This window comes from Atta cephalotes (assembly GCF_000143395.1).
Source record: "Atta cephalotes unplaced genomic scaffold scaffold00104, whole genome shotgun sequence".
NCBI classification, from domain to species: Eukaryota; Metazoa; Arthropoda; class Insecta; order Hymenoptera; family Formicidae; genus Atta; species Atta cephalotes.
In genome coordinates this window covers 105,660-118,282 of record NW_012130168.1, presented here as the reverse complement: position 1 = coordinate 118,282, position 12,623 = coordinate 105,660, and the positions used below count along the sequence as shown (strand labels likewise).

At 35.3% G+C, this 12,623-nt stretch overlaps 2 protein-coding genes across 2 annotated transcripts; both read right to left on the bottom strand.

The window, feature by feature from the left end:
- Nucleotides 1–2,296: 2,296 nt before the first annotated feature.
- Nucleotides 2,297–5,044, bottom strand: LOC105625022. Its single transcript, XM_012206362.1, has 5 exons — nucleotides 4,948–5,044; nucleotides 4,388–4,829; nucleotides 3,837–4,312; nucleotides 3,197–3,575; nucleotides 2,297–2,654 (listed from the first exon to the last, which is right to left on the bottom strand). Exons 1-5 carry the CDS (start codon nucleotides 5,042–5,044, stop codon nucleotides 2,297–2,299), a joined length of 1,752 nt encoding a protein of 583 aa, XP_012061752.1.
- Nucleotides 5,045–8,171: 3,127 nt separating this feature from the next.
- LOC105625020 (protein DGCR14 homolog) lies at nucleotides 8,172–9,958 on the bottom strand. The gene is made up of 3 exons (XM_012206361.1): nucleotides 9,955–9,958; nucleotides 8,586–9,756; nucleotides 8,172–8,472 (listed from the first exon to the last, which is right to left on the bottom strand). The coding sequence occupies exons 1-3, from the start codon at nucleotides 9,956–9,958 to the stop codon at nucleotides 8,172–8,174; spliced, it is 1,476 nt and encodes a 491-aa protein (XP_012061751.1).
- Nucleotides 9,959–12,623: the final 2,665 nt, after the last annotated feature.

Here is a 12,623-nt window from a genome sequence, read left to right as displayed (position 1 = left end):
ATATATTAGGTGTAGTAAAAAGAAATCCATTATTTTTCCATTCAATTTCATGCAAAAATAATGGATTTCTTTTTACTATACCTAATATATATTAGAATAATATGAAAAAAAATTGATGCTAAAAAGATTAAATTTATAGTTCAATTTAGAAAAATACCTATCAATATTGAAATCTCAAATATTAGCATTATTCTCGATTCCATGAGAATATTTCTTTTTCATTTCTCTAAGCATATTTTTCTACTACAAAAGATAAGAAGATTTTCAAACTGATTATCATAAAAGAATAATACTTTGATATCTATTATAGATATCGACATAGAATTTTACATTTAAAACAAATGATATTGTCTATATTTAAATCATAAATTATTTTTTTCGCTCACAGTCGTTTTGTTCAGTTCCTTGTTTCATTTGTCTCGCTGTTTGTAATTTATGTCACGTATGTAAATGAAATAAATCAGTTCGACGCATGCATACGAATCGTAAATTTCATGTATGCGTTCGCGAAGAAAGAAGAGAAAAAAGAAAAGATGTCTTGACGAAGAGAACGCTTGAACTCGCGTGGAGTGTCTTTAAATAGCTACTGCACACTCCGAGATCCACTCTTTCTCTCGGAGATATACATTAGATATGTTTCCATCGTGGCGATCATCGTACATCACCATGTGGTGTGCTTCCCTTTTTCTGAGTGAAACATTTTATGACGTGTTGACGGTCGTGTTTTAGCCGAGGAAGTAGAAGAGAGATCATAAATCTTTTAGACGCATTTGTAGAATATAGACAGAAACCTGTTTGACCTTTAACGTGTCATCTGGGTGAACCTTTTATCAAAGATGCTTATAATATAATTATTATTACAAATCCTTCTATTGTTATAAATAAGATTATTATTACAAAGTTTTATAGTAATATTAATATTAAAGTGCAAATAAAAAAGTACATAATAATAAAATAGAAAAGTTTAATAATTTTGTATAGTACAAAGCATGTCAAGCATGATAGTAGAAACAAAGTTAAATCAATATCAATAATGGAAAGAGACTTTCAATCTTAAACAAACAATACATAAACAGTTCAAACAAAGGTTAATGAGAATCAACGCAGATACATAAGCGCAGAATTAAGAAATGTAGGTAGGTAATTACTCAGAAATTGATAAAAATCTTTATTTATTTTAAACGTTTCAACTCACTTTGGAGTCATCCTCAGCGAATGTCAAATCTGTTTATCTGCGCTGACTCTAATTAATCTTTATTTTAATTGTATTGTTTGTTGATAGTAGAAATTTATTAGATTATATTTTATTTAAAGTTTGTACAATAATTTATTAGAAAATTTTTTCAATGTTTAATTAAATTTGATTCATAAAATGTTGGAAATAAAATAGAAATAAAGAAAATTGATTTGTAAAGTTATATGAAATTATACCACGTAATTATTGCGTCATTAAAAGTATATGCATATATATAAATGTATAGATGTATAATTATACATGATTGTGAATATTTATGCGTGTTGTAGGTATGTTTATACATATTTATATACAGAGTGTTTGATAAGTAACAATAAAACTCTCGCGTAGGGGTACATCGGACTAAATTGAGTCGAAAAGTCCTCTATCATTTTGCAATTTTCATAATAATTAACAAGATATCAATTATTAAAGATCACCAAATATTGGTCTTCAATAATTTTTTTTGCTCAAGTACTATCAACTTTACAGCAAGAGACAAACAGCAAGAGACAAAAATTGTTTATTTTCTTCTCATGGAGTTCTACAATGAGAAAATGCGGTACTAAGAAATTCTAAAGAAATTCTCAGAACTCTATGAGAAGAAAATGAACAATCACTTGCTGTTTTTTTGTAAAATTGATAGTACTTGAGTACAAAAATTATTGGGAATCAATATTCGGCAAATAATTAATATTTTGTCAACTATTGCGAAAATTGTAAAATAGTAGAGGACTTTTTCGACTCAATCTGTTCTATCCTTACAGAGAGTTTTATCGTTATTTATCAAACACCCGGTTTATATATATTCATATATAAAAAATTGTTTACCAGGAAAATAAGAATGTTTGGGAACTGTATAATAAAATCAACAATTTGATTCTCGTACAACTGCTATATTATCTTATAACAATAACATCACAAAGACACAGAACTGGGACTAGTGTAATATTTTGGAGAGTGTCCACGTCTTCGCGCGTTCAAAAGAATCAATTAAGATTCATCTCGATAATCGCGAATCGTCAATAAGGCCAGTCCTTTTTACGCATTTCATTCGAAAGATCATACGGCTCCACATGAGGATGACGAACGACCGTGCTTTCGGGCGACACTTTTCAGTCTGGCGAATATGCCAGACATAGGCTCGTCGTTGTCATATTCCTCGTCGTCATCGCTAATTTCGTCATAATGACGAACGTAGATGTCTGAACTGTCGTTGTTTCTCAGGGAGTCATTTTCGACTTGGTCTCCGTGTCCCACGATTTCTTCTCGATTGATCACGACGCTGCCAGGAATGTAATCGGGATCTGGTGGTCCTACCGGACCGCAGTCTACTCCACGGATATCGTCTTCCACGTTGTTGAATACGCCAATAGGATCTGCCGGTAAGGGCCTGTTGACTGGCGCGTATCCTAGGTCTCTAAAATTATTCACCAAAATATATATTTATCTCGGGATTAGCATTTAATATCTCGATACTAACTTTAATTGCTACACAAATAACATACTCGCGTACGCAATTAGTACTAATAATACTCATCTTTGAAAATTATGCTTGCTCAACATGTTAACTCGATACGATTAAGATCATGTTTTTAAATAATAAACATTGGAGATTTAAACTGCGAAGTTGCAAATCTGTGTGAGCAACATTTTTTCAAATATCAAAACATACATTTAATCAATCTAGAAATTAAATATGCGTCTCTCTTTGTGTCGCGCAAAACAACATATATAACATATATAACGATAGCAAGATTCGTAAAGAATAATACGCCCGGCGTAATAAATATAAGTATACGTTGAGATGTATATCCGGCAAGTTGTATTGCGTTGTATGAACCTGATGAGAATTGCGTCGTTGATCTCTGGCAAAATCACCGAATCGAAGATGCATCGATCGAGATCATTTGCGAGCCGCGATTAAGTTATACGCAAAATTCTCTTCCGCTTTCGACTCACCCGTACGTAATGAAGTTCTCTTGCAGCCGTTCGGCGATCTCTTCCTGATTTATCTTCTCACGCTCAATAGCCTCGAGCTCCGCCAATTTTGCTTCTTCGTGTTCGTCGTAAGCGCCGATGATGGTAGGAGCTTGTGGCATCGGCTTCAACTCTACAATGGGTTTCTTGAGGATTTGAAGCTTTTCCTCAGGAATGTCCGGCACATTTTTGTTAGGTGTTGACTCGGTCGGCACGGTTCGATGACCGAACGCCAGCTTGTCTTCCGGCACGAATGCTCTCTTGTTGTAGTACACGGTACGCGGGAAGAAATTCTTATACGCTAAAGTGACTGACACCGGATCCGCTGGCAGTCGAGGATACGAATAGTCTTCGGGAAGCTCTAAAATATAAACAAACCTATTACCTACATCTCACAGTCTTGCTTATATCAATCTCGTAAATAACTGGATTATGTATAGTATAAGTATATGTATAGTATAACTCGCGGCGCGTGTCTGTGTGAAATTACACTCAAGTCTGATTGATTATAATGAATATACGTGGGTAAACGGAAAGATTTCAAAAAAGAGGTACTGATGTATTCTCTATATATTGTCTTATTGTTAGTGTTATATATATCAAATTAAATTGAGAGACGTACCTGCATCATCGCCAAAATCACAAGTAGATTTACTCGATCCTTGGATCGTCTCGACGTTACTCGACGTCGCAATACTCGATCGTCCGATACCCGCGTACGCGGTCGAGCCTGCGCTGGCACCTGCGTACGATCCGTAAGCGATCGAACCCGCGTTAGCACCTGAATACGATCCATACGTGGTCGAACCAGCGCCGGCACCCGCGTGCGATCCGTATCGCGTAGCCAACTTAGCTACATCGTTAGAAATATATTTGTCGAAAATAGTCGCGCTCCCGCCGATTGATCCATCGGTTGCTAAACCGAGTTCCCTCAATCCAGCTTCGTCGATCTGTCCATTAAGTATTTTCACACAAACCTTGTAAGGAATGGGAGGGGCGCATTTGATTTTACCAGGATATGCAGGTTTCACTTTGGTGGTCACCTGGAATTTACTGCTAGGCGGGCTCGGATAACACAGATCGCCGATCGGTGGAAAACTGTCAACAAACATTGAAAGTTGAAATCGTGTAATAAGAATAATGTAATGGTGAAATCATGAAACGATGAAATACCTGGGCACGACTTTTCCTTCAATATTAGAGGATAGAAGATCGCGAACTTCCAGAGATTCCAGAGAATGATCCTTTCCGCATCCGCAATTGGAAGTAACTCTATCCGAGACAAAAGTGAAGGGTGAGTGAGCGTTGCTTCCGCCAATCGATCCTCCAAGAATTCCGATGGAAGACGAGGAAGAGCTGCTGCTGCTGCTGCTGCTGCTGCTGCTACTGCTGCTGCTGCTGCTGCTGCTGCTAAACGCTCCATCGGTATATGGTTTATATTTGGGAATAGATGCCAGATTTTCAGGCTGCCATCGATCTGTTCCCACAGACAATCTTCCAACCGCTTCGCGTGCCACTGCAGCTTCGTTGATTGCTTCCGGCGACGCGTAGAACAGCGGTTTTTGCACCTTCGCCGATTTCACCACTATTTCCCCGCATTTGCACGCGTTAGTGCCTAAAGAAATATGGGCATGACATATACAAGAGTCTTTTTTTTTCCTCAAAGAATTCCAACGCGATGTATCGATGGGAACGTTTAACGAATATAAATTTTGTAAATGCAATCAACGTACCTGAGCCTAAATGTCCACACGTATGTTCTGATTTGCATGATCGGATGATAGCTATCGTCAGGAGCAAAGCTGCTCCTAGGCTCAGAGAGGACCTCATATCTGTCTCAAAGATAATACTCTCTTTTTCTCCTTTTTCTCGATCCTCTTCTTCTTCCTGACCTTATATTTATATGATAAGTCGCCAGGCTCTTTAGCGAGCGCGGCGATTTTGCAATCGATCAACAATGATTGTTTGGACGACTTGGATATGCCCGAATACTTCCTGTTGCAACGTTTATGCGAAGAATTTGTTGTGACTTTATTGTCACTTCCTGAATTCACACGTTCGAATAAACCGTGTGAAAAGGCTCATTTTATATGTATAGTTTCATGCGTTCAACGCAAAGATAATCATCCGTTTTGTTGTAGAGGATACGCGCGAATCGTCTTGAGTGATTTAATTTCATTTCCGTATTTATATAATTAACGATAAACAAAACGGAGAGCTACCAGAATGAAAGTGAAAAATGCACACGAATGAAAGAAGTTTCCATGAATGACGAAAGAAATGGGTTAAGATCATTAATCTTACGATCTCGCGTAGTCTTCTTTTTCCCAATTTTTAATACTATTTATATACCGTTTTTATGCACCAATGCGATAATATAACGAAAATATAATGTTAAAGACTTAAGATAATATCGGGAAAATATTTCATGATGATTTCATAATATTGTATCAGGAGAAAGAAGCTGAAGAAAAGAATTTCTTGTAAAATGTATGGTATTATAAAATATTTCATTTTCCACACACACACACACACACGCGCGCGCGCGCGTACGCACGCACGTACATATATGATACAAAATATTTCGAAAATTATTTCATAGTTGTATAATGTTAGAAAAAAAAGTATTTGAGAGGATTTGTATATCTATTTGCATTCTCTTTCGACGAATCTATTTAAAGAATGATACAATTTATAATTTTTATACAAAAATTTAAAATATAAAAAGCCTCAAAATTAAATTATGGTAGAAAATAATTGCAGACATAACAAGTAACTGTTCGACCTTCTTCAAAATGTAGATCATCAATGATGGATAAACATCAGAGTTTATTTTTAATTAATGAACTACGATTAAAAAATGACGAAAGTTTTGGCCGCTTTGACTAGATTATTATTAAATTTATAAATCAAAAGAAGAAATTGTAAACACAACAAATTCGGATGAGAGTGGTTGCAAGAAGGAAAAGTAGTGGTACATGTGATGCAAAAGGAACTCACTCCGATATTTAATTAATGCTCATAAAAATAAATTTTGGTCATGTATTAATTTTACTTTTTTGCAGTTTGCAAGATTCCAAATCCTATAAAAATTATTATCGAGACGAAGATTTTTTTGAGAAACTGAAACATTAATCTGTATCACTTTTTATATACAAAAAAAAATATACTGCACATATGCGTCAAGCTGTAAGCTCTCGTGAAAGGAGAATTTGTAATATTTCTCTTTAATGTATCTTTATATTAACAAATGTAAATATAAAATGTTATGGATTAACTGCCATATTGCGCTCCTTAGCATCTGAAAATTCATATCAAGATTTTTCTTTTGCAATGTACATATAGTTTTCCAACACACTTTCATGGAATATTCCTATCTTATGTGTGTTTATAAATATTCATTTATGTATATTCATTTTTCTAAACTACATTTCACAAATGTAATATAATATTCTTTAATATTCAACATTCTTCTTCTCTAATTTCAGGTATTATGCTTTTCTTAATGTTGCTATTAAAATAATATCAGTCATCAAATTTTATCTCATTTTTTCACCTTTAATTTGTTTTATTATTGACGCTACTCCAAGTCTGAGTCAATCGAATTCTTTTCTTGTTTCTTCACTAAAGATGAAAGAATTATGGGTTTAAAGATTGAACTATTTTTTCAACAGAATAACCATTTTCAATTAAAGTCCTTCGTTTCTCGTTTCGTATTGCAGAGAGAATTGCATGATGATGAAGTCTTGGCTGGAGATTTGTCAGAAGAATTTTGAGACAATATCAATTGAATATTTTCCCATTGTGTGTTTTCATTTAGAGATGTGAATTTTAATTTCAATACATCTTCAAGAATTTCATCATCTATATCTTGATTTATTACTTCTGAAGTATAAATCTAGAGGTGAAATGCTTGAAACAGTTTAAAATAAATGATAAGAAGAATAAAGATAAAATCTATATATCTTTGAATATGCACGTTAACATTTTGTCTGATTATTATATACTACTTAATTGTTTTTTATTCTTGCTTCCATTTATTCTTGTGGAGATATTTTTTTTGTAATTAGAATAAAATGGTCTTCTAAAAATATAAATATCATAAAATATCAAAGATTTGAATTAAGAATATAAAAATGAAAAAGTGAGATTAGATTGGAATGAGAGAGTGAAATTATGAAAAATTAAATTAAGAATATTTAGATCATCTGTCCCGCTTCCTTTTTTCACGAATTCTTTTTTTTTATTTTCAATATTAAAAACTATTTCTTAAGGAATGCAATTTATTTATTCATTCTTTTCTTGTATTTGAACGTATTTTTTGTACTTAATTATTTACTCGTTTTAAAGCTTCATTGCATAAATGCTTATTATGGTAATTTGGATTTTTAACAGCATATGTATAATGTAATATGCCATCGATTGTTTATCTGATTACATCTACCCCACTTCCAATATTTTTTTTGTCATGCATGCAAGGAAACAAGCATGAAATCGTGTATAAAAATTGTATGTATGTATGTACATAGAGAAATGAGAATTCATGCATGTTAGTATGCAGCGCTCAATGCCTGAACGTATTCTCTAGCATACTCAGAGCATGATTGCATGCATGCATGTCATTCAAGAAATCGAGAGGATCGTGTGATTCCATCTTAAGAGGATTAGCGACATTCAATAAGACTCGAATATTAAAAGAACTTTGTTAAAATTATATTATAAACTCTATAATACATCATTTACACAATATACATATATACGCACGTATGCACGCGCGCGCGCGCGCGAGCACACACACACACACACACACACGCGCGCGCGCGCGCGCGCGCGCGTGTCTCTCTTTAATATGTTATATTTATTATTAATATGTTATATTAAATAAGCAAATTCGGTCGATGTACATACACTATATACAATCTCACACGCGCGATCTTTCTACATACAAGACAATTTCTCATTTATTGAAGAAATCTGACGCCCGTTGTCGCTGTGGAGGTAGATTAAGTAAATTATCAGTGAGTACAGGTCCTTGTATCCGCATAGTATTAATTTCCGACTTTTGAGAGATGATTTCTTTAGCCATTATGTTCGCACGTGGCGTATTAGGTGTTCTGATACCTCCTACGGATGGAGTCCTAGACGATGGCGTTCGTCGAGGAGATGGCGTATTCGATATGCGCAGTTTCTGAGTCGCTAATCTTCTTGCTGCGGGAGACATAGTGCTCAGCCGATCTATGGTTGATCTCGGTGATGGACTGGAAAGAATATTAATAAATAGTTCTCGTAAACTTTTCTCACAAGTATGTTATTTTCGGAAATATTCATTTCGCGAAATTTATATAACATATAAATATCCCAAATAGCTTACGTGGCTAATGATCTCCTGGCAGCTTCCAAGGCTTTATTTTTTCGATCTCTGTGCCTCTCGCCAGCCTTCTCAGCCAACTGCAATGCCAATTGTTCTCTTTTCGGTGGTTCCGCTATTCTAAAAGAAGGTCCTTGACTTGTCCTCAGCAATGGTGTGTCACCACCATCCAATCGGAAGGGAGTTCCCTCGATCTGACCCCATGTCATCAACGGACTTTCGCATTCTCCTGGTCTCGGACTTGGCGTAGCCACGAAACTAAAACCATTCACTCGTGGCGTAGCATTTCTGACAACCTCTTTGCCATCCACACCAATCTTACCGTCGTTAGCTCTGGATTGTGACTTGGCGAGTTCGTCGATGGTTTCTTTATTTTGTTGCTCATTAAACGGATTTGTTCGCAATCTCGTATTTTCATGCATTATAGTTTGTTTCTTCTTTGCCAATTCTATTTTCTCTCCCGCTGTAAGTTCCACTCCATCGGGAATGTACATAATATAATTTTTATTCTTGTAAATCCAACTATCCACCTGTTTGGGTCTGGGATTGGATTCTTGGATAGCTGGGACGTCAGATGTAGTGGTGGAGGATCCATCGATTGCTAACCAAACTTTCGACTTGTCTTCTGCCTCGTAAAGCCAGGCATACTTAAGCTTACGTTTATTTTCAGCCTCAATCATCATTTCTTCGAAACTAGCATTATCCTCGCTTGTATGATTACTCAAATAATTATCGAGACCGATCTTATTTTCAGTTTCATTTCTATTTACGGATTCGACGTTGTCTGTTTTTTGGGACGATGCCTCAGTGATGGGTGGTGATTCGGCTGATTCAGTCCTACGCAGCGGAGTTTCAAAAGTCGCTGGACTGACCGGTCTTTCAGTGACAGGTCGACCAGAACTATACTTTGCGTACAACTCTCTCATTCTGTTCATATCATTCTGCTCTAAAGCCTCTAAATACTGATTTTGTGCCTGTAGCTTTTCCAAGTGCGGAAAAAAATCTTTTTGTATAATGTCACTCATTTTTTCAATATATGTATCTTCATCTAAAATCTTTGGTTGTATATTTTTGCTCCTCTTGACAGATCCGACAGGCTTTTTGAACACAGTCAAGTCCTTGATATTTTTAGCGGCTTCGAGAGCTTTAGAACCTGGGCTGTCTGTAATGGAATCTGTGAAGGAATAAAATTGATATGAAATATGATAGAAATGACAAGACAAATGATTTAGAAAAAGGATTGGAAAAACTTGCTACTTGAGAAATTTTTATTTTGGAAAATAAAAAATTTTTAAAGTTTTATTTGATTTGTTTGTAAAATCTAATAAGAAAGGAGGTATAAGATATAAGTTACGTTTACATTAGTACCTACTCATTTTGATTAGCAGTAGAGTAGAAGTCTAGTCAATCAACGTGGGTATGATTGAGGTTATGTAATGGAATTCGTCTCAATGATCACTATAAGTTTGAATACAAAGCACTTGATAGTGTAGAAAATATTTATTGCAAATCTGTTGAATGCAACCTCGTGCATATCATATCACGTTTCATTTCTTTTCTATAACGAAGATACTTTTTGTCTTTTTGAGATTATTTATAATGTAATAACTCTATCAGTATGTACTTCGTATGTACTACGTATGTCCCTTGTACAAGTGTATACATCGTACATGATGATCGTATGTACGTATTAGTGCGTATCAGTGCACATACACATATATCACTAACCACCATTATCCTTCGTATGTACGTATGTACTTATGTTAGTACTGCTCACTATTTACACTATTATGTATGTACATACACGCGATCCACCACACGTAAATTCATACATACGCATTACTTAGAACCTCTAAAATTTCGCATATATAAATATATATGTGTATATTTGGGCGTCGAGGAAAGATTGGGAAAGATGGAAGAAAACAAAGATGCCACGCAAGTGCCAAAATAATTAGCACTTGATTGTACCAGTAACATTACCGACGTATGATACTACTACTAGTTTTCACTACCAGTTCTCATTGCTCTCAGTGTCACGTGTCGCCATCTCGCCCTGTCTGAGTCGTTTCGCGTAAAGCAAGTTGGAAAGCGATAGTTTAAAAGCTAATAAATAAAAATTCTAAATGTATTTCACATTTAAAGATACACATGAAATAAATGACGCAAGCTTACTTAAAAAGTTTATTTTGGATGATTCTGCACGCATGCACGTAGAATTGGAAAATTCACGCGTAATTCGCCTGGTAAGTAGTAAGTAGAAAAATATATATGTATACATCCACACGCACGTGCACATGTGCACAATACAAATAATGCATTTCGTTTTTATTACGATGCACTTATAAGAATGGACATTATGACGCGTATAGGCAATTGCAGTTAATTCTATTATCTGGAGATAATAATATGGAAATTGAACGCCTAAGACGAGTACAAAATACAAGTACTATAAGTCCAAATAGAGAATTAATCTGTAAATACATAGCTAGAGGATCGAGGGGCTACAACTAACAACATCCTGCAGCGTGAATATACTGTGATACTTGACTTGAATCCCTGGCCACTAGTCTCCGGTGACCGGTCTCCGGTTGCCGCGGGCGCGGTGATATTTTGGTCCAGCTGGGGCTGCTGGGAGTGCTATAGGACGGGAGAGGGAGAGCGAGAGATATCGTTTGTTGCGTTTGTGCGCGTCTCTCGACGTGGCGCACCCGTGGCCGCGAGTCGCGAGCTGCGAGCAAAGTGATCCGATCCGAGACGAAGCCCCGAGATGTTGGAGTTGGAGGGCCACGTTGACAGACATATGAGGATTCCAGCGGCGAGATAGGATATGCGTGCCGAGTACGTCGCGACCGCGACGTCAAATTATTATCGCCAAATTACGCGTCACCTAATTCCCGTTTCCTCTTTTCTCCACAATATCCTCCCATCTGCAGATTTCGCAATTGTTGAACAGATCCGCCAGAAAAGTCATACGGTTTATATTTTTTATTAATTAAGTATGTTAACGATAACTTTTCCCAAAATTTTATGCACGTATAAAAAGAATTGCTAGAGTTTGCTGTCGCACAATTGCAGCTACAACGAGCTAACATTGCAATTAAATTCGACGCGAAAACGATATACATAACTTGTACTCAAACTTTGCTAACGCGTAATAAATTATTCGATATCGCAGCGAAATCTCTCTCAAAAATTCTTGTCGAGTACAATTCGTCGTAGGAACACGCGCGGATATGCTGTTCAAGTGAAATAGAATCCTCCATTGTGCAGACAACTGCGATTTACCAATTCGTTGCAACGAAACAATTTATCATTTGTATAGCGAAATTATTTGCAGATTTGACAAAATTATTATTAACGGATAAGAAATAAAAGTTTTTAATGTTCACTATACAGGCAGCAACGAGCATTTCTCTTGTTACAATAAAAATCTCAAAGCATAAATTTAATTGCGATGAGATTGAAATTCCATTTTTTTTTTAAAGCATGCCTCTTACAAAATTGATATTCCCCAATATAATAAATTTCTTTGAAAGTAAAGCCTAGTTTATACCGAGCACTTGATACTTGATATTAACTTATATAATAACTAATGTAAACTAAGACTAAGAGTTATCATTATTTCGGATATATATCTTGTTATTATTAATAATAACAAGAAGCCACGAGCACGTATATCAATAATAATCGTAATAATAACACACAACTTATTGTAATAAAACGTGTATTCTTGGCCAACATTAACATTTTTTCACATTTCTACCAACATTTCCACAATGCATTGTTCCGCAATAAAATGATTATGTTAAGATTTTATTGCAATTATATAAATGCTGCCATGATTGGTTTCCAACTCTTAAGGCCTTATAGACTTTAAATAAGTGCATGTGCAATCTTGGAAAAATTAAAATTACAAAATGCGATTTTAAGTAAAAGGAAAAAATAAGAGCAAAAAGCAACAAAATAAATTCAACTTAAACCAAAATAAATTCAAAATAAATCTCCTTAAACGTATACATATTAACGCTTTCAAGGTAA